The sequence below is a fragment of the Salvelinus alpinus genome, chromosome 24 (genome assembly GCF_045679555.1).
Source record: "Salvelinus alpinus chromosome 24, SLU_Salpinus.1, whole genome shotgun sequence".
Classification (NCBI taxonomy): domain Eukaryota; kingdom Metazoa; phylum Chordata; class Actinopteri; order Salmoniformes; family Salmonidae; genus Salvelinus; species Salvelinus alpinus.
In genome coordinates, this window is record NC_092109.1 from 25,328,436 (window position 1) to 25,350,696 (window position 22,261).

General features: G+C 41.6%; 1 protein-coding gene and 2 long non-coding RNA genes across 5 annotated transcripts; 1 reads left to right on the forward strand and 2 right to left on the reverse strand.

The window, feature by feature from the left end:
- Nucleotides 1-4,064: 4,064 nt before the first annotated feature.
- On the reverse strand, nt 4,065-5,181 carry LOC139552386 (uncharacterized). The gene is made up of 2 exons (XR_011670424.1): nt 5,008-5,181; nt 4,065-4,814 (listed from the first exon to the last, which is right to left on the reverse strand). It is a non-coding gene; the product is annotated as an uncharacterized lncRNA (long non-coding RNA).
- Nucleotides 5,182-5,342: 161 nt separating this feature from the next.
- Nucleotides 5,343-8,898, forward strand: LOC139552384 (myb/SANT-like DNA-binding domain-containing protein 4). Of its 3 annotated transcripts, none has more exons than XM_071364099.1 (11): nt 5,343-5,539; nt 5,845-5,915; nt 6,003-6,179; nt 6,270-6,331; nt 6,414-6,500; nt 6,588-6,629; nt 6,698-6,986; nt 7,085-7,638; nt 7,708-7,823; nt 7,920-8,031; nt 8,126-8,898. In XM_071364099.1, exons 1-7 carry the CDS (start codon nt 5,382-5,384, stop codon nt 6,923-6,925), a joined length of 825 nt encoding a protein of 274 aa, XP_071220200.1. In that variant the 5' UTR covers nt 5,343-5,381; the 3' UTR covers nt 6,926-6,986; nt 7,085-7,638; nt 7,708-7,823; nt 7,920-8,031; nt 8,126-8,898. The 3 variants fall into 3 exon arrangements, with proteins under 3 accessions (XP_071220200.1, XP_071220201.1, XP_071220199.1); XM_071364100.1 differs by lacking the exon at nt 7,708-7,823 and having other exon boundaries at nt 6,698-6,871; nt 6,951-6,986; XM_071364098.1 differs by lacking the exon at nt 7,708-7,823.
- A 368-nt stretch (nt 8,899-9,266) lies between these two features.
- On the reverse strand, nt 9,267-10,128 carry LOC139552387 (uncharacterized). Its single transcript, XR_011670425.1, has 2 exons — nt 9,898-10,128; nt 9,267-9,759 (listed from the first exon to the last, which is right to left on the reverse strand). It is a non-coding gene; the product is annotated as an uncharacterized lncRNA (long non-coding RNA).
- Between the last annotated feature and the right edge of the window lie 12,133 nt (nt 10,129-22,261).

Consider the following 22,261-nt stretch of genomic DNA (forward strand, 5'->3'; position numbering starts at 1 on the left):
TTTGTCTATTCCATTTGCACAACAGCATGTGAAATGTATTGTCAATCAGTGTTGCTTCCTAAGTGGACAGTTTGATTTCACAGAAGTGTGATTGACTTGGAGTTACATTGTGTTGTTTAAATGTTCCCTTTATTTTTTTGAGCAGTGTATATATAAACCTTTTAAATAACACATGGAATCATGTAGTAAACAAAAAAGTGTTAAACAAATAAAAACATATTTTAGATTTTAGATTCTTCAAAGTAGCCACCCTTTGCCTTGATGACAGCTTTGCACACTCTTGGCATTCTCTCAACCAGCGTCACCTGAAATGCTTATCCAACAGTCTTGAAGGAGTTCCCACATATCCTGGACACTTGTTGGCTGCTTTTCCTTCACTCTGCGGTACAACTCATCCCAAACCATCTCAATTGGGTTTGAGGTTGGGTCATTGTGGAGGCCATCTGATGCAGCACTCCATCACTCTCCTTCTTGGTCAAATAGCCCTTACACAGCCTGGAGGTGAGTTGGATCATTGTCCTGTTGAAAAACAAATGATAGTCCCACTAAGCGCAAACTAGATGGGATGGCGTATCGCTGCAGAATGCTGTGGTAGCCATGCTGGTTAAGTGTGCATTACATTCTAAATAAATCATAGACAGTGTCACCAGCGAAGCACACCCACACTATCACTCCTCCTCCATGCTTCACGATGGGAACCACACAAGCGGAGATCATCTGTTCACCTACTCTGCGTTTCACAAAGACACAGCGGTTTGAACCAAATATCTCAAATTTGGACTCATCAGACCAAAGGAAAGATTTCCACTGGTCTAATGTCCATTGCTTGTGTTTCTTGGCCCAAGCAAGTCTCTTCTTATTATTGGTGTCCTTTAGTAGTGGTTTCATTGAAGCAATTCGACCATGAAGGCCTGATTCATGCAGTCTCCTCTGAACAGTTGATGTTGAGATGTGTCTTTTACTTGTACTCTGTGATTAATTTATTTTGGCTGCAATTTCTGAGGCTGGTAACTCTAATGAACTTATACTCCGCAGCAGAGGTAACTCTGGGTTTTCCTTTCCTGTGGTGGTCCTCATGAGAGACAGTTTCATCATTGCGCTTGATGGTTTTTGCCACTGTAACTTTCAAAGTTCTTGACATTTTCCAGATATTTTCCAAATATTATATAAACAATAAAAAATAAAAAATCCCTAGCCTTTCTCGTAACTGGCCCAGAGACAACACATCCAAATTAAGCATTACTTGGAGATCATTCCACATGATAAGGGCCTGGTAGGAAAAGGCAGATTTACACAACTGTGTGAATACATGTGGAGTCTCCATCATTCACCAATCCTATGATCTAGCGTTGTAATCCGAGTTTCTATATTTCAACAATGATGTTAAGTAAATTGGTAGTTTATTGAGTAAGGCTTTATAAACAAAAACACAATAATGATGTGCCCTATGTGTTTTTATCGAGGTCCAACCAACTTTATGATAAAGGATGCAGTGGTGAGTGGAGTGTCAAAACTGTCAGATGTTATAAAACTAACAATCTGTCACAGAAAGGAATGTAGACCTGATCTGTTTTCTACTATTTAATGAAAGACAAGCCCTTTTCCTATAGAAGAAGACCAATTTAATTCTTAATTTATTGACTAACTTGTCAACATGCTTTTTAAAAGATAGCTTTTCGTCAATCCAGATGCCCAAATATTTCTAGGCGGGGACACGATCAATGAGGGCACCATCTAATGTACTTATGCACAAATCATTAGTTACATTATTACATGATTTGGAAAATAACATGTACTTGGTTTTACCAGCATTTAGTACCAACTTCACGTTAACCAAGGCTTTCTGCAAGGTAGTAAAAGCAGATTGAAGAGGCAACAGAGACTGAGCTGCCGTAGGGGCAGTAGCATATACAAAAGTGGCATCTGAGTCCAGATGAAAGTTGCAGTTTTGTACAAATAGACCAATGCTGTTAATATTAATAGTGAAAAGAACTGGACCAAGAACCGAACCCTGTGGGACATCTTTTGTTATGTCTAGAAATACTGATTTAACGCCATCAGTAAGTACACACTGTGTTCTGTCTTTTAAATCATTTTCAAACCAGCTACAAGCAGCCCGATCTAAGCCAATCGTAGAGAGTTTCTGAATAAGTAAGGTGTGATCCACAGTGTCGAATGCCTTGGACATGTCAATGAATTGGGCAGGACAGTGTTTCTTCGTATCTAAACAATTTATGGCATCATTTAAAACCATAGATGTAGCAGAGATGGTACTATGACCTGGTCTGAACCCTGACAGTTTTACATTCAGAAAAGATGTAGCAGTTAAAAGGGATCTAAGCTGAGTATTAATCAATGATTCCAGGATTTTTGCTAGGCAAGAGAGTTTGAAAATGGGACAATAATTTAGATCACTCGGGTCGACACCTTTATGTAGAGGAAGTACATGGGCAGCCTTCCAAAGTCTAGGGATAGTACTTGATATAATTGTCAAGTTAACAATATGTGTTAATGCTTCCACAGTCAATGGAGCAGAAAGCTGTAAGAAGGGATCAAGCATATCAGCCCCAGTAGATTTTTTTTTTTACATCAATCATAAGTAGTTGTTCCAATACATCAGAAGTAGACAGTTTCTCCAGAAAGTACAAGGATTAACTGGGGGTCGACTACCGGCTGGGAGAGGAACGAGCAGTTTACTGACTGACCCGGGTGTATTAAACCAAGATTTCTTTCAAACAAAAACCAGTGGAAATAAAATGTTTATTAAAAGCATGACATATCTCTTTTTTTATATAATGATGTCAGAGTTCAGTATAACTTGCTTGGGTAGGGAAGGAGAGGAATTTCCACACTTTAGCAGCATTAACTGTTTTCCAAAATGTAGATGGATCACCAGCAGTGTCAGCGATAGAACTTTGGAAGTAACTTGATTTAGCCTTTTTAACTAAGGACATGCATTTATTTCTCAGTTGCCTGAAAATCTGCCAGTCCACAACAGCATCAGTTAATCTAGCTCTTGCCCAGGCATGTTTTCTTGTTCTAAAGATATCTGAAAGTTCTATAGAAATAGAAGGGATGTCACGTTCTGACCATAGTTCTTGTGTGTTTTGCTTGTTTTAGTGTTGGTCAGGACGTGAGCTGGGTGGGCATTCTATGTTGTGTGTCTAGTTTGTCTGTTTCTATGTTTGGCCTAATATGGTTCTCAATCAGAGGCAGGTGTTTTGTGTTGTCTCTGATTGGGAATCATATATAGGTGGCTTGTTTTGTGTTGGGGTTTGTGGGTGGTTGTTTCCTGTCTCTGTGTTTTCTCTGCACCAGCTAGGACTGTATCGGTTTGCCACATTTTGTTATTTTGTAAGTGTTCACTGTTTAATCGTCATTATTAAATATGTTGAACAGGAGCTACGCTGCGTCTTGGCCCGATCCCTGCTACACCTCCTCTTCAGATGAAGAGGAGGAAGGCTGCCGTTACAAGGGATTTTGTCGATAGCATTTTAAAGAAGCATGTTTATCTGCCAGTGATATAAATTGATGAGAAATGCTCAAGAGCTAATTTAGGGTCAGGTATACACTTGGAGGAAAGTTCAGAAAAGTAGAAGTCATGCATAAACGCTTGGAGAGACGTTTAAAAAAAATCTGTTTCTCAATTGCTTAGACACAATTCCTGGAACAACTCACCATTTTCTCAAATCTTCACACACAAGTTTAAAAACTCAAATCCAACAGTATAAACATCTAACTTCTGGGTCCCAATTAAAACTTTGCCCACAGACAACACAAGCTGTCAAACACAGACTACATGACTGTTAGTTACACACTGGAAGGATTCATTCAAAACATGTTTTCAGATAAATTATTTGGAACTTTGTAAAATCACAGCACTGACTATCCAGATCACCCTTTCAGGAACACCCTGGCGAGAGAAATTCAAAACCGTACGGTAAAATACCTCTTACATTAGTGGATTAAGGGAATACTACTGTAAATGCTGTTTTGGTCAAAAGCCTGACCTTTGAAATGTCACACTGACAAAACATGTAAGGAAGAGTCTATGCACGGTAAAATACCCAATTTCCAAAAGCTTTAATTACAAAGCTTTAATTCCAAATCGGCAAATATACAGATTACTCAGCATCAGCATTCTCATCATCTCTTCTCAGGTCTGGGTTAGGCCATAATATCTCATCAACGTCACATATGTTTGCTCTTGCCAGGCAGCGTGGGAAAAATGCCCTGTGTGCCTTAGAAAACCCTAGATAGACTCCACAGACACATCACCACTCCACAGACACATCACCACAGGCGTCCATCATTGCCTCAAGGGGGTTTTGATGTGCGTAGGGGTTGAGGTCATACTCTCCACCGCAATGCTGAGAAATAATCCTCAATCGGATTTAGAAATGGGGAATATGCTGGCAAAAAAGAACGGTGAACCTGGGATGGTCATTGAACCAGACACAAACCAGAGCAGCCCGATGGAAACTCACGTTATCCCAAATGACAACATATTGGGCTGTCTCTGGTTGCCCTGGCTCCCCTTCCTGTTGAAGAAAGTTATTGTGCAGCTGATCTAGAAATTTAAGGAGTTGTGCCGTGTTGTATGGACCCACTTTGACATGGTGGTGGAGGATGCCATGATTGCTGATGGCTGCACATAGGGTGACTTTGCCTCCCCTCTGGCAAGGAACTTGTATGAAGGCACGGTGACCAATGATGTTGCTCCACCTTTTGCGCCTTTTTGTTAGGCTGAACCCTGCCTCGTTGATGAAGATGTACTCCTGTGGGTCAGCCATGGCATCCAGCTCAAAGATTCTCTACAGATGTAAAAAATAAAAATAAAAACATGTTTCTGTACTACAAATACAGTACTGTAGTGTACTACTGTACCGGAATGAAAGATTGTGTACTGCAGTTACTGTAACAGTAATATACAGTACAGTTTTGATATGCTGGAGAGACGGGCCATACTCTACATACTGTAAAAATTCTGTACAGTATAGCAATTACCTGCACATATTGGAATTGTTGCTCCTTAACTCTGTTTGAATTCCTTTCAAAAGGCACACGGTACAGCTGCTTTGTCCTTATGTGGTTCTTCTGAACGATCTGGTCAATGATGGAAATGCTGATGCTGTCAGTTCCTTGGAAGAATACCTGGGGCCTGTTGCACAAAAGTAGAATTAAGACATCCGGGATAAATGACTCAGCTGAGCTCAATGAAGCCAAAACATGTGCGTCCAGGCTTAATTGGTTGCACAAAGACCAAGCCAGGATGAGCAGACACGGATTCATTAAGCCAGGTGAAACCAATCCTGGATAGGTGCGCGCTCACGGCTCACTCAAATAGACCCCGCCACAGATCACAGATTAACTGATTTACCATGGCAACTAGAGCCGCGTACTTTTCCCCGTCGGAAGCACAAATCCTCATGGAGGCATACGAGGAGGTAAAATATATAATTAAGAAGAAAGGCAACACCGCCACAGTGATAAAGCAAAGAGAAAAAGCGTGGCAAAGTATTGCAGACCGCCTGAATGCGTAAGTAGTGCACAATTACACACTCACCGCTCCGCTGAAACATCACAATTACAATTCAAATATTTAATTCACATCTCCAAAAATGCAGTTGTACTGTAATTATGAAACGGTTAAATTTTTAATTGAAATGCACTGCAGATATGAGTGAAATTGTGTAAAGTAACTCCATCACACTGTATAAAGCTATGATAAATTTTTTGATATTTTTACTGAAAACAAGACAAAAATACCAAGTAATTTTTTGCAGTGTGACTCCATTAAATGTGTGTGTGTGTGTGTGTGTGTGTGTGTGTGTGTGTGTGTAGATTAAACATGAACGGGCCAAAACGGACATGGCAGCAGGTCAAAATCAAATACAAGAACATTCTGCAGAATGGTATGGTCCCTGACTAATATTTAACAAAGCACAAGCATATATTGTACCCAGAAGGTGCCTGCTCACACATTGTCTGTACTGTTTTAGCAGTGAAAAAGAATACCCACAGACAAGGCACGGGTGGTGGGTCACCAAAGGCTGACCTTACCCCAGCAGAGGACATGGCCTTGGAGCTAAATAAAGGCAGGCCCGTCTTAGAGGGGATCCCTGGGGGGAAAGAGACGAGCATAGGTTCCTCCCAAGATGCCACCCGCTTCATTCAAGGTATGTCCTTCCATCTCTACATGGGATACAACCACATTCATATTGAATCAATTTGGACTGTCTGACTTTGGTTTACCTATTGCCTTGCAGTGTCTGGCAGCACTGTGTTCCTGTTAGAGCCACCAGCACAAGCACCAGACGATGCTGATCCAGTGAGTACTCCATCAAAGGCATACTGTAGGCCTGGCATGTCTTGTCTACTAGCTTCAATATGAATCCGATTAAATGTGATAGGGTGAAGGCCCCAGTGCAGCAGCAACAGCACATGATGGAGACGATGATGAGGAGGAGACCATCTCTCTGGATTCCAGAAGGCATGAGGTATCATGTTAAGACTGTGAAAGTACTATTTACTCTACAATGGTGAGGAGTCCTCATCAAAATCAAAAAATCTAATTTATTTTACAGGACCCAGATGCTATACAGTGGGAAAACCAGCCTGGCAACATAGTGCGTATTAATAAAAGGACACCACATCCTGCCAAATTCCAGCTGCGCTAATTGTATTGTGTTCACAGAGCTCACAAGCTATCAGAAAGTTGTATGGCAACCACCTCCGGCGCCAAATAGAACTGGCAGACATAGACATTCAGTACAAGAAGAAAAAGATGGAAAATCTTGCACTGGAGTCCGAAATAAAAAAGAGGACAATTAGGAAACTGGACCTTGAAATAAAAAAACTTGAGAGGGAGGTGAGATATGCCTTCAATGTACACTGTATGCTAACTGTAACACAAATGTATTAATCATTATTTTTCTTTCCTCCCCCAGCTCCAAGAAGATGACACAGCTCAAAATAAAAATTAGGTATATTCTCGTAAAGTCAAGTGAGCCATGACATATGAGCTCTTATTGTGAGCACACAGGACGGTGGCATCTTTCTAAGTTTTTTTTTATTTTCCCAGCAATCAGTACAACCAAGTCATCGTTATAAGGCATCGCCCTCTTTTGCCCACCCCCCCAGCACCAGGTGTGGCCACTAGCCTATATGAAGGCCCAAAATTGTGTGTTCCTTTCTGCTCTGACAATGGCATGCCCATTCGTGCGAGATGTGGTGGATGAAGAAGCACTTGTGCTGAGGAGAGCCTTCAGGCGAGAAAGGGTCTTCAGGGACCGGTTGGACCCACTGGCCTTCCCTGATGACCATCTATATGAAAGATACAGGTTTTCTGCAGATGGCATCAGGTATCTATGCAGACTACTGGGTCCCAGGATTAAGCACCGCACTGCACGGAGCCATGCACTGAGTGTGGAGCAAATGGTTTGTGTGGCTTGCGCTTTTTTGCTAGTGGAGCCTTCCTGTACTCAGTGGGGGATGCAGAACAGCTGAACAAGGCCACAATTTGCCGCACAATAAGGAGTGTGTGTCTGGCTATCAAAGCATTAGCAGATGTCTTCATCTCCTTCCCTGGCCACAGAAGACTCTGTGACATCAAAGAGGAGTTCTATAGGATTGCAGGTAAGAGGATCTACAAATTACAGGACAACTGTTAACACATAGTAGGATACTCATTACTTTGTGTGACAGGTTTCCCCAATGTCATTGGTGCAGTGGACTGCACACACATAAGGATAAAAGCCCCCTCAGGTGCCCATGAGGCCGATTTTGTGAATAGGAAATCCTTTCACAGCATTAATGTTCAGGTGAACATAACTTTTTGATATTGTCCATTGACGAACACTCTGCATTGCCAGTGATGTGCATTGATTGGTGTAATATTCCTCATCTTATGATTTCAGATGGTCTGCAATGCTGACTGTGTGATCAGCAATGTTGTGGCAAAATGGCCTGGCTCAGTCCATGACTCCAGAATCTTTCGGGCCTCTGAAATCTATCAGTGCCTATCACAAGGTAAGCCACACAACCCCTATTTATAACCATCATGGCTGTGTCAAGAATAGCACTGTGTTTATGAGGTAGTAATGATGAGATTTTGTGTTGACAGGTGAATTCTCTGGTGTGTTGCTGGGAGACAGGGGGTATGGCTGCCAGCCTTTTCTCCTGACACCTTTCACAGACCCCCAGGAAGCACAGCAGGCCTACAACCATGCCCATGCCAGGACCAGGGCCAGAGTTGAAATGACCTTTGGCCTCCTGAAGGCACGCTTTCACTGCCTTCACAAATTAAGGGTCAGCCCTGTTAGGGCATGTGATATTACTGTGGCTTGTGCTGTCCTCCACAATGTGGCCTGCCTGAGGAAGGAGAGGGCCCCCAGAGTGCCACCAGCCATGGACTGGGACAATCCGGCAATCTTCCCTGATGACGACAGTGGTCGGCTGCTGAGGGACCAATATGTGTTGAATTATTTTAGTTAGAATGTGTGCTTTCAATTTTGGTTAAATATGTCCTGCGGTGGCAGAGGAATTTGGTTTTTTTTGGGTTCGTTTTTTGACGAATTTGGCCTCTTATGATGTTTGTGCGGTATACTGTGTGTAATACAAGGCTGCAGGGAGGCTACTGCATCCATTCATTTGTCTGTTCAGTTGATGTGTATGGATTTGTCCTGCATTTATTTTAGTGTGCAGACATGCAGGGTGTGTTATATACAGACCTTTGAATGTGTATGTATCATTTTGTATAATATGCTTGGATTCTGTGCTTTCCATCTTGTAGAGTCACTGTGACTTCAGTTTCGAAAGGAGCTGATGGTTTACCTGCTTTGTTTTGTCCTTATTCAATAAAGGAACATAATGTTACACATTGTGTTTTTATATTCATATGGAATGTGTATTTGTTTATATGACAGAGTACTAGGGCCACACTGAAGAAAAGGATAAAGTCATAAATTTATGAGGCTGGTTCTTTCTGCAGAAAAGCTACATATTGTTTTTACAGTTTTGATACTTATGACAATGTGATACTTAATATTCTGGCACATCAGCATGTCTTTGTTTATGAAACCATACTGAAGTACAATTTCACGAAATGCCCCACATCTGTCATTTTAACAACTGTCCTCTTTTAAAACAACTGGTTACAATATTATGACTTGTGTTTTTTTCCCCTCTGTGGCCCTAATATTCTATCATTTTATATATAGCCTTATAGTCTATGGGAAACTGTAAATTATCTAATGATAGCAACATCATCTAAAAATCATTTTTTATCCAAAATCATTGAAATTAATGATCACAAACGTTTAAATAATAACAGTGGGTCTAGTTATATGTGATAACAATGTATAGTGAGCAGTGAAATAACTATTGGTTTCCATTTGTGGTGACTGCTGACTGACATTAGGGATGAGATTAAATAGATCCTGGAATTTAGCCTGGTCTGGAGCAGGCTAGCTCCACAGAATAAATCTCCATGGTAATTTATACCATAACATATCCTCCTGCCCCCTATCCATCTTTAGTGCAACCGGATTACGGATCAATTGAGCCAGGATCACCAAGATATCCTGGCTTAATCCCTTATCCTAGTTTTGTGCAACAGGCCCCTGGTCTTCAACTATTTGGGTTTGAATTTCCCTCAAACGAATGGCATTATTGGCAATCGCCATATCCACCAGGGCAGTCTCCTGTTCAGCTGTGAGAAGTCTCTGCCTACCGCCAACAGATGGCTGCCTCTCAGCTCTGCAAAAATGAAATGTGACCATTACTGACCTATGGTCATCCATTAGTGTGGTAAAAACTACACTGAGCACAAAGTGGAGATTCAGTCTATATGCACTACAACATTACATGTATCACAGTAACAATGAGGCAAATTACCTGTTTTCCCTTCTGAAAGTACAGACAGTGGATGCAACCTTGTAATGGCTTAGGTTTGGTTGCACAAGCTGTCCAGCTTCTCTCATAGTACATGATGAACTAGGGTGGCACGGATTTCATCTGAGATTACTTGTCTTTGTCATTTTCATTTTCATCCTCATCCTCATCCTCATCCTCATCCTCTCTGTTGTCTTGCAACTTCGGCATTGTTAGGATCCATTGTTCCAAAGCACATGGACATGCCTCTAGGCCCTATTTATTGATCCTTCAATTCTGATTGGTGTGTTAACAATTATGAGGCTTAGTGTTTGCACCTGGAGAAAGGTGTGCTCTTTGAGTATAGGTTGTGATGACTTGAGTTAATTATATTGAGAGCATGTGTTTGCTGAATGAATATACACTGCTCAAAAAAATTAAGGGAACACTAAAATAACACATCCTAGATCTGAATGAATGAAATATTCTTATTAAATACTTTTTTCTTTACATAGTTGAATGTGCTGACAACAAAATCACACAAAAATGATCAGTGGAAATCAAATTTATCAACCCATGGAGGTCTGGATTTGGAGTCACACTCAAAATTTAAGTGGAAAACCACACTACAGGCTGATCCAACTTTGATGTAATGTCCTTAAAACAAGTCAAAATGAGGCTCAGTAGTGTGTGTGGCCTCCACGTGCCTGTATGACCTCCCTACAACGCCTGGGCATGCTCCTGATGAGGTGGCAGATGGTCTCCTGAGGGATCTCCTCCCAGACCTGGACTAAAGCATCCGCCAACTCCTGGACAGTCTGTGGTGCAACGTGGCGTTGGTGGATGGAGCGAGACATGATGTCCCAGATGTGCTCAATTGGATTCAGGTCTGGGGAACGGGCGGGCCAGTCCATAGCATCAATGGCTTCCTCTTGCAGGAACTGCTGACACACTCCAGCCACATGAGGTCTAGCATTGTCTTGCATTAGGAGGAACCCAGGGCCAACCGCACCAGCATATGGTCTCACAAGGGGTCTGAGGATCTCATCTCGGTCCCTAATGGCAGTCAGGCTACCTCTGGCGAGCACATGGAGAGCTGTGCGGCCCCCCAAAGAAATGCCACCCCACACCATGACTGACCCACCGCCAAACCGGTCATGCTGGAGGATGTTGCAGGCAGCAGAACGTTCTCCACGGCGTCTCCAGACTCTGTCACGTCTGTCACATGTGCTCAGTGTGAACCTGCTTTCATCTGTGAAGAGCACAGGGCGCCAGTGGCGAATTTGCCAATCTTGGTGTTCTCTGGCAAATGCCAAACGTCCTGCACGGTGTTGGGCTGTAAGCACAACCCCCACCTGTGGACGTCGGGCCATCATACCACCCTCATGGAGTCTGTTTCTGACCGTTTGAGCAGACACATGCACATTTCTGGCCTGCTGGAGGTCATTTTGCAGGGCTCTGGCAGTGCTCCTCCTGCTCCTCCTTGCACAAAGGCGGAGGTAGCGGTCCTGCTGCTGGGTTGTTGCCCCCCTACGGCCTCCTCCACGTCTCCTGATGTACTGGCCTGTCTCCTGGTAGCGCCTCCATGCTCTGGACACTACGCTGACAGACACAGCAAACCTTCTTGCCACAGCTCGCATTGATGTGCCATCCTGGATGAGCTGCACTACCTGAGCCACTTGTGTGGGTTGTAGACTCCGTCCCATGCTACCACTAGAGTGAAAGCACCGCCAGCATTCAAAAGTGACCAAAACATCAGCCAGGAAGCATAGGAACTGAGAAGTGGTCTGTGGTCACCACCTGCAGAACCACTCCTTTATTGGGGGTGTCTTGCTAATTGCCTATAATTTCCACCTGTTGTCTATTCCATTTGCACAACATCACGTGAAATTTATTGTCAATCAGTGTTGCTTCCTAAGTGGACAGTTTGATTTCACAGAAGTGTGATTGACTTGGAGTTACATTGTGTTGTTTAAGTGTTCCCTTTATTTTTTTGAGCAGTGTATATAGTGCAATGAATGATTTATTTGGCCACTTTTCTGTAAAGTTTTGCAGAAAGAGTTTTGAATATTGAAGCGTATGGAAACAGGTGAATAGTGTTTACGATTATGGGAAATGTGTGTGTGTTTTGGGGAATAACGTAAGGGTATGGGTTTTTGTGCTACAGGAAACAGTTTTTGTGTTTAAGCAATCGAGAAAAACTGTAATACTGGGAATCAGAATTATCCTGTCTAGTATCTCTAATACAATGATCACTAAGGTAATTTGCAAACACACCAAAATACATGTTCTTATGGGGGTTATTTGTGAAAATGAAATCTAATAATGAGGATCCATCTAGATTTTTCACATTTACCCGAGTCAGTTTTGTGATTAGCTGGGTTAGATTAAGATCAAGACAAATGTTATTAAAGTTATCTGAGATAGGTTTCAGCCAGTCCAGGTTAAAGTCACCTAAGACCACCAGTTCAGATGATTAAAAAATGATTTAAATCCTCAGCTCTGATACTAATCACATCAACTAAAGCAGCAGGAAGCCTATACACTCCAGCAACAAATACACATTTTGGCTCATGGTCATCTCTAAAACCAGGATTTCACATTTCTGGGGTAAAGTGATATTAAGAGTGTATGACGCTATAAAAGTGGATTTCACATACATCTCCATCTTTTCTCTGCCTATCATCTACAAATGTTGTAATTAGCCATGTCAATATCCTTATCCATGATCAAATCATTTAACCAAGTCTCTGATAAAACAAGAATGTCTGTGTTCACGTCATGCATCCAGATATCAATAAAATCTATCTTGACATTATACTTTGCACAATTAAATGTAACAAACCCAGCACTTTGCAAGACTTAAAACCAGCAGGTGTGCCCATATTTACCCTAACCAGGTCATTATAAACTTGATCATTAAGTAATTCACAAGATTTCATAGGAATAGAAATTAGGTCATCAAAGCTTGACCCGATGGGCCTGTGGCTGTATCTATTAGGTGGCTGTTTAAATCCTATTGAAATGCATTCCAGGTGACTTCCTCATGAAGCTGGTTGAGAGAATGCCAAGAGTGTGCAAAGCTGTCATCAAGGCAAAGGGTGGCTAATTTGAATAATCTTACATTTTAAATATATTTTGATTTGTTTAAAACACTTTTAGTTACTACATGACTCCATATGTGTTATTTAAAACTGTTGATGTCTTCACTATTATTCTACAATGTAAAAAATATTACAAATAAAGAAAACCCTTGAATGAGTAGGTGTGTCCAAACTTTTGACTGGTACTGTACAGTACGTATGCACATACATATACAATACCGTTCAAAATGTTGGGGTCACTTAGAAATGTCCTTGTTTTTTAAAGGAAAGCACATTTTTTGTCAATTTAAAATAACATAACATTTATCAGAAATACAGTGTAGACATTGTTAATGTTGTAAATGACTATTGTGTCTGGAAACGGAACATTTTTTATGGAATATCTACATAGGAGTACAGAGGCCCATTATCAGCAACCATCACTCCTGTGTTCCAATGGCACGTTGTGTTAGCTAATCCAAGTTGATCATTTTAAAAGACTAATTGATCATTAGAAGACAATTATTTGCAATTATGTTAGTACAGCTGAAAACTGTTGTCCTGATTAAAGAAGCAAGAAAACGGGCCTTCTTTAGACTAGTTCAGTATCTGGAGCATCATCATTTGTGGGTTTGATTACAGGCTCAAAATGGCCAGAAACAAAGAACTTTCTTCTGAAACTCATCAGTCTATTCTTGTTCTGAGAAATGAAGGCTATTCCATGCGAGAAATTGCCAAGAAACTGAAGGTCTCGTACAACGCTGTGTACTACTCCCTTCACAGGACAGTGGAAACTGGCTCTAACCAGAATAGAAAGAGGAGTGGGAAGCCACGGCGCACAACTGAGCAAGAGGACAAGTACATTAGAGTGTCTAGTTTGATAAACACACGCCTCACAAGTCCTCAACTGGCAGCTTCATTAAATAGTACCCGCAAAACACCAGTCTCAACGTCAACGGTGAAGCGGCGACTCCAGGATGCAGCCTTCTAGAAAGAGTTCCTCTGTCTAGTGTCTGTGTTATTTTGCCAATCTTAATCTTTTCCTTTTATTGGACAGTCTGAGATATGGCTTTTTCTTTGCAACTCTGCCTAGAAGGCCAACATCCCGGAGTCGCGTCTTCACTGTTGACGTCATTATTTTCCACTAACCCTTCCACCCGTCCTCTAATTGGAGTAAACTAATGAATAACAGCACTTAGGCTTCTACTTCCAGCTTATACATACTAATTACATTTTACGGACAGAATCTATTTTACAATAGTTACATTTTCCTTGTTTTTGGTCCTGTCCTTCCTCTGCCCTCAACCTCTCCCATCTATTTCTAATGTCCATCCAATTTGATATATAGATACAGTGGGGGAAAAAAGTATTTGATCCCCTGCTGATTTTGTACGTTTGCCCACTGACAAAGAAATGATCAGTCTATAATTTTAATGGTAGGTTTATTTGAACAGTGAGAGACAGAATATCAACAAAAAAATCCAGAAAAACGCATGTCAAAAATGTTATGAATTGATTTGCATTTTAATGAGGGAAATAAGTATTTGACCCCTCTGCAAAACATGACTTAGTACTTGGTGGCAAAATCCTTGTTGGCAATCACAGAGGTCAGACGTTTCTTGTAGTTGGCCACCAGGTTTGCACACATCTCAGGAGGGATTTTGTCCCACTCCTCTTTGCAGATCTTCTTCAAGTCATTAAGGTTTCGAGGCTGACGTTTGGCAACTCGAACCTTCAGCTCCCTCCACAGATTTTCTATGGGATTAAGGTCTGGAGACTGGCTAGGCCACTCCAGGACCTTAATGTGCTTCTTCTTGAGCCACTCCTTTGTTGCCTTGGCCGTGTGTTTTGGGTCATTGTCATGCTGGAATACCCATCCACGACCCATTTTCAATACCCTGGCTGAGGGAAGGAGGTTTTCACCCAAGATTTGACGGTACATGGCCCCGTCCATCGTCCCTTTGATGCGGTGAAGTTGTCCTGTCCCTTTAGCAGAAAAACACCCCCAAAGCATAATGTTTCCACCTCCATGTTTGACGGTGGGGATGGTTTCTTGGGGTCATAGGCAGCATTCCTCCTCCTCCAAACACGGCAAGTTGGGTTGATGCCAAAGAACTCCATGTTGGTCTCATCTGACCACAACACGTTCACCCAGTTGTCCTCTGAATCATTCAGATGTTCATTGGCAAACTTCAGACGGGCATGTATATGTGCTTTCTTGAGCAGGGGGACCTTGCGGGCGCTGCAGGATTTCAGTCCTTCACGGCATAGTGTGTTACCAATTGTTTTCTTGATGACTATGGTCCCAGCTGCCTTGAGATCATTGACAAGATCCTCCTGTGTAGTTCTGGGCTGATTCCTCACCGTTCTCATGATCATTGCAACTCCACGAGGTGAGATCTTGCATGGAGCCCCAGGCTGAGGGAGATTGACAGTTCTTTTGTGTTTCTTCCATTTGCGAATAATCACAGAAACTGTTGTCACCTTCTCACCAAGCTGCTTGGCGATGGTCTTGTAGCCCATTCCAGCCTTGTGTAGGTCTACAATCTTGTCCCTGACATCCTTGGAGAGCTCTTTGGTCTTGGCCATGGTGGAGAGTTTGGAATCTGATTGATTGATTGCTTCTGTGTACAGGTATCTTTTATACAGGTAAGAAACTGAGATTAGGAGCACTCCCTTTAAGAGTGTGCTCCTAATCTCCGTTCGTTACCTGTATGAAAGACACCTGGGAGCCAGAAATCTTTTTGATTGAGAAGGGGTCAAATACTTATTTCCCTCATTAAAATGCAAATCAATTTATAACATTTTTGACATGCATTTTTCTGGATATTTTTGTTGTTATTCTGTCTCTCACTGTTCAAATAAACCTACCATTAAAATTATAGACCGATAATTTCTTTGTCAGTGTGCAAACGTACAAAATCAGCAGGGGATCAAATACTTTTTTCCCTCACTGTATATAGATATATATATATTCTATTTGCCATATAGTTTTAGCTGTGCTGTTTCACAAACATTCTGAACACATGTCCATTTTACGGACACAGTATATTTTACATTAGTTATCTTGCAGATATTAGTCCCACCTTTCAGCTCAATTCAACCCCTCCCATCAATCTCTTAACATCGTCCATATTGGATTTCTATTTGCCATACATTTTTCCACTGTGCTGTGAGGTTTCACAAAAGTATTGAACCTTTCTACTGTCATAGTCTCAACAGGTTGTTAATTAAAGATAAACATTTTTGCTAAAAGTATTATTATATTATTGACCGATTGAGTATGACTTGTCAAATCTCCCAGTAGTGCTATCTGCAGAGTGAGCTGCAGGTAAATGTTGCAATTCTTCAGCCATTCCTGGACCTGTGAACAAAAACTCGCTACGTATTGTAAGCACTCTCAGAGAATTCATTTATAGACACTGAATTGATCTGAGAGTCAAAAAAGGGCTTTGGTGAAGCTCATATATATATATTAAATATGGATTTTATAATATAACTCTGACTTGTGTGTGTGGTTGGCTCTCTCTCTCTCTCTCTTCATTGAGTAATACAGGAAATTACCACGACATTTGGCGCTGCGAGCAGGGTGTGAATCTTCACTCGGTGACCGTTCCTGACGATCTAGGTAAACGAGGGATCCCTTAAACTTGGGATCTCAGGGAAACCACACTTCGGGAACGAAGCAGATGGACCAACCTTTGATCTGAGAGGCAGCGAGCCGAGTGGATACCACATCTCGAACTGAGGTTTTTTTTGAGAGAGAGGTGAGCGAACCACACACACTTGATGTCGAGTTTTTAGATAAGCCTCTGTTACGTGGGCTCTGAGTGTATTCCTTTGAAAGAGAGGGTACCTTGGAGGCGTAAACAGGGCCGAGATCAAATGAATCACTAACCTTTGATGATCTTCATCAGATGACACTCATAGGACTTCATGTTACACAATACATGTATGTTTTGTTCGATAAAGTGCATATTTATATCCAAAAATCAAATTTTACATTGGTGTGTTATGTTCAGTAGTTCAAAAACATGCTATGATTTTGCAGAGAGCCACATGATTTCACAGAAACAGAAAATGTGTTTTGCATGGAACTTTAGATACACTTCTCCTTAATGCAACCGCTGTGTCAGATTTCAAAAAAACGTTATGGAAAAAGCATAATCTGAGAACGGTAAACCAGCCAAAAGAAATATCCGCCATGTTGCGCAGTCAACATTAGTCATAATAGCATTATAAATATTCACTTACCTTTGATGATCTTCATCAGAATGCACTCCCAGGAATCGCAGTTCTACAATAAATGTTTGTTTTGTTCGATAATGTCCATCATTTATGTCCATTTATGTCAAAATAGCTTCTTTTGTTAGGGCGTTTGGTAAACAAATGCAAAAGCGCGTTCAGGTCCAGCCGGACGAAAAGTTCAAAAAGTTATATTACAGGTCGAAGAAACTTGTCAAACTAAGTATAGAATCAATCTTTAGGATGTTTTTATCATAAATGTTCAATAATGTTCCAACCGGAGAATTCCATTGTCTGTAGAAAAGCAATGGAACGAGAGCTACCTCTCATGTGAAATGCGCATGACTGAGAACAAGGCTGCTGGCAGACCCCTTTGTCAAACAGCTCCCATCCGGCCCCCCTTCACATGAGAAGCCTGAAACAACATTCTAAAGACGGTTGACATCTAGTGGAAGCGTTAGGAAGTGCAACATAACCCATATCCCACTGTGAATTCGATAGGGGCTGAGTTCAAAAACTACAAACCTCAGATTTCCCACTTCATGTTTGGATTTTTTCTCAGGTTTTTGCCTGCCATATGAGTTCTGTTATACTCACAGACATCATTCAAACAGTTTTAGAAACGTCAGAGTGTTTTCTATCCAATACCAATAATAATATGCATATATTAGCATCTGGAACTGAGTAGGAGGCAGTTCACTCTGGGCACGCTATTCATCCAAAAGTGAAAATGCTGCCCCCTATCCCAAAGAAGTTTTTAAGCATCTCCATTCCAAAATTAAATCTAGAATTGGCTTCCCATATTGCAACAAAGCATCCTTCACTCATGCTGCAAAACATACCCTCGTAAAACTGACCATCCTACCGATCCTCGACTTCGGCGATGTCATCTATAAAATAGCCTCCAACACTCTACTCAACAAAAAGAAAGGAGGACCAAGGCACTCTTCATATAATTAATTAAAATGCCTTTATTAGTATGGCATGTTCAATAGAAACAAAGTTGTTTAAAAACCGACGCGTTTCGGCTGCATGGCCTTCGTCAGGGAGTACAGAAAAAGGAGAATACAAAGTCCTCTTTTGAAAGGCTTTTCCAATTAGCCCTAATTAGAAGAGGGAGTGGTTAAAAAGGAAAATTTCAGAACACAGTGATATTTCTAACAAAGCACAATGTGATGAGATCTTGAAAGAGAAAGTAGACACATTCACTCTGACATTGAAGCAAGACAAGCTAAGAAAATTTAGAAGAGATGAAGTAGATTATAGAGATGGCAAGGTCTTTGCCTGGAGAAGACCAACACGCAAGAATTCAGAATCACATCTGCAGAGAAGGAAGCCTAGATCTGTTTCTTTCAACTTTACAAGCAGTGACGATGAGGATCACCCCAGAAGCTCAGAGGCCAGCTCCTCCCAAGATTTTTTAGATCAGGAAGAGGAGTCACGCAGGTTCCTCAACAAGAGAGGGAGAGGACGCGGAAGAGGCCAACACGGAGGGGGAGGAAGAATTCAAGACTATCCAACCACACGGAGCAGGACCAGAACAAGGCTGTGATCAACATTTCTGGAGAACCCCTTTCTGATGATTGCATAAGGGTCTTGTCTAAAGGACTGTCCTTTGCCCCCACATATTCAACTAATGAATTTAATACAAAGATTGACCTATTTCGTTTCTACATCTGAAGGCCTGGTACAAGCAAAACATCTCTCCAACTACAGACGCCAGTGTCTCAGGTCAGGCAGTTTCTGTTCCCTCAAAAACACCTTTTAAGCCCAAGTCCACTTTTTGTCCCATAGTCCAGAATGCCACACTAAATACATTTGCCAAGAAAGTTAATTTTGATGTGGAGAATCTGTTTAAGGGTAAAATTGATTCCAACAAAACACGACGTAATCTTTCTAAGACAGAGAGGGATGCAGTTGAATCATTGTCCAAAAATGAACGGATTGTAATTAAAAAAGCAGACAAAGGTGGTGCTACAGTAGTGTGGTGTAAAGACAAATATGTGACAGAAGCCTACCGTCAATTAGACAATGACGAATTCTACCAATCTCTTACCTTCAACCCTACAGAGGACCTAAAAACTGAATTGAAAGGGATCCTCACAGAAGCGAAGGAAAATGGTTACATTTCAGACAATGAGTTCAAATTTCTTTTCAATGGCAGTCCGCGTATGGCTTCTTTTTACCTTCTTCCAAAAATCCACAAAAATCTTGAAAACCCCCCAGGCAGACCAGTCATTAGTGGTAATGAAAGTCTGACAGAACCCATCTCTAAGTACATTGATTACTTTATTAAGCCTTTTCTGATGTCACTTCCAGCCTATCTTCAAGATACCACAGATGTGTTGAACAAAATTAAGGAATTGAAGAATATAGGTACAGCTTCCTTTTTAGTCACCATGGATGTGGAGTCTCTATACACCACCATTGAGCATCAACAAGGTTTGGCAGCGATGCACCATTTCTTGAGTACCCGGCCTGAAACTGAGATGCCTCCTACAGAATTCATTGTCTCACTGACTGAATGGACTCTTAATCATAAAATCTTTATCTTCCAGGACCGTATTTTCAAACAGGTCAAAGGATGTGCCATGGGAGCTTGCTACAGCCCTTCCTACGCTGGTTTGTACTTGGGTAAATGGGAAAATGACTTCATTTTGGATCCTTCTAATAACCATTTCTTTGACCGGATTATATGGTGGGGACGCTATATTGATGATGTTTGCCTGTTTTGGTCCGGCTCAGAAGATTAACTTATTTCCTTCCACCAATACCTTAACAGCATTAACCCTAACATCAAACTAACTATGGAATAGAGCAAGGATAACATTCATTTTTTGGACCTCGACATTAGTAAAAATGACAAAGGTTGTTTGCACACATCAATCTTTAGGAAGCCTACAGATGGGAATACCATTCTGAGGGCAGACAGCTTTCACCCCAAAAGGCTAAAAGAGAATATTCCATATGGCCAATTCCAAAGAGTCCGCAGAATTTGCGATCAGGAAACAGACTACAGTGTCAAATCTGCTGAATTGGAGAATCGCTTTTTGGATCGGGGCTACAGCGTTCAGGTCCTAAAAGATGCAGGTATAAGGGCTGGATTACTTGACAGAGAGAACTTGTTACGAAGAGGAGTGCCTCGTGATACATCAGAGAGAGTGTATTTTGTTACAAAATACAGCACTGAAGCAGAGAACATTAAAAGAATCATTAAAAATAATTGGGGAATCATCCAAAGTGATACGCTACTACGCCAAGTCTTTCCTGAACCACCAGTCATAAGCTTTAAGAGATGTCCTACCCTAAATGACAAATTAGTCCACAGTTATCTTCCGGGTGACTCTCAAAAAACTTGGCTTGACCACAAACCCAAGGGCTCTTTTAAATGTAACCAGTGCAACCATTGCAGTAATATTGCACAGAAAAAGTATTTTGTTGACACAGTTTCTAAAATGGAGTATTACCTCAAACATTTTATTAACTGCAAAACCACTCATGTCATCTATAGATTGGAATGTCCACAGTGCAAGGTGTTCTACATTGGACGGACAAAGAGACGCCTTCAAGATCGCTTGGCGGAACACAAGTACGCCATACGGGTAGGCAATGAAGACTACCCCATGGCAAGGCACTACAAGTCCTTACACCATGGTAACCCTGCCTCCCTACAAGCTATGGGTATTGATCATGTTCCGGCCTCTATTAGAAAAGGGGACCGTCTTAAACAGTTAAACCAAAGGGAAAGTTTTTGGATTTACAAACTACAGGCCACTAAGTACCCTGGTTTAAATGAAGATATGGATTTCTCACCCTTCCTGTAGGGTCGTGATGGGTCCATTTGCTGTCATCTAGTGGACATTTTGCTCAATTGCCCTCAGCTATGTTTGGACTGTTGTTCATGTTTTGCTGTGTTCTAGTGTACTGTGGAATATATTGCTTTCTTGTTCTGGACACTTCTCCCAGTCATGGTTAGGGTTGGAACTGCCTCTCTGGGTGTTCTGATGCTTCTAGCTTGGAGTTGTATGCTCATGATAACATAGCTACAGTATTTCACCTTTTCATGTGTATATTATTGCTTACTAGGTGTGTCCAATTTGGTAACCACTCCCTCTTCTAATTAGGGCTAATTGGAAAAGCCTTTCAAAAGAGGACATTGTATTCTCCTTTTTCTGTACTCCCTGACGAAGGCCATGCAGCCGAAACGCGTCGGTTTTTAAACAACTTTGTTTCTATTGAACATGCCATACTAATAAAGGCATTTTAATTAATTATATGAAGAGTGCCTTGGTCCTCCTTTCTTTTTGATGACCAATTTACACCTTTTACCAAAGAGCACCTTCTATCTACCAAAATATACTATAGTGTACCTTAGTAGCGCTTCCCTTCCTCCTCTTTCTACTCTACTCAACAAATTGGATGTAGTCTATCACAGTGCCAGCCGTTTTGTCACCAAAGCCCATAATACCCACCACTGCGACCTGTACGCGCTCGTTGGTTGGCCCTCGCTTCATACTCGTCGCCAAAGCGACTGGCTACAGGGTATCTACAAGTCTCTGCTAGGTAGAGCCCCGCCTTATCTCAGCTCACTGGTCATCATAGCAGCACCCACTTGTAGCACGCGCTCCAGCAGGTATATCTCACTGGTCACTCCCAAAGCCAAATCCTCCTTTGGTCGCCTTTCCTTCCAGTTCTCTGCTGCCAATGACTGGAACGAACTGCAAAAATCACTGAAGCTAGAGACTCATATCTCCCTCACTAGCTTTAAGCACCAGCTGTCAGAGCAGCTCACAGATCACTGCACCTGTACATAGCCCATCTGTCAACAGCCCATCTATCTAACCCATCCCCATACTGTATTTATTTATTTTGCTCCTTTGCACCCCAGTATCTCTACTTGCACATCTACCATTCCAGTGTTTAGTTGCCATATTGTAATTACTTCGCCACCATGGCCTATTTATTGCCTTAACTCCCTTATCTTACCTCATTTGCACTCACTGTATATAGACTTTTTGTTTTCTTTTTTCTACTGTATTATTGACTGTATGTTTGGTTTA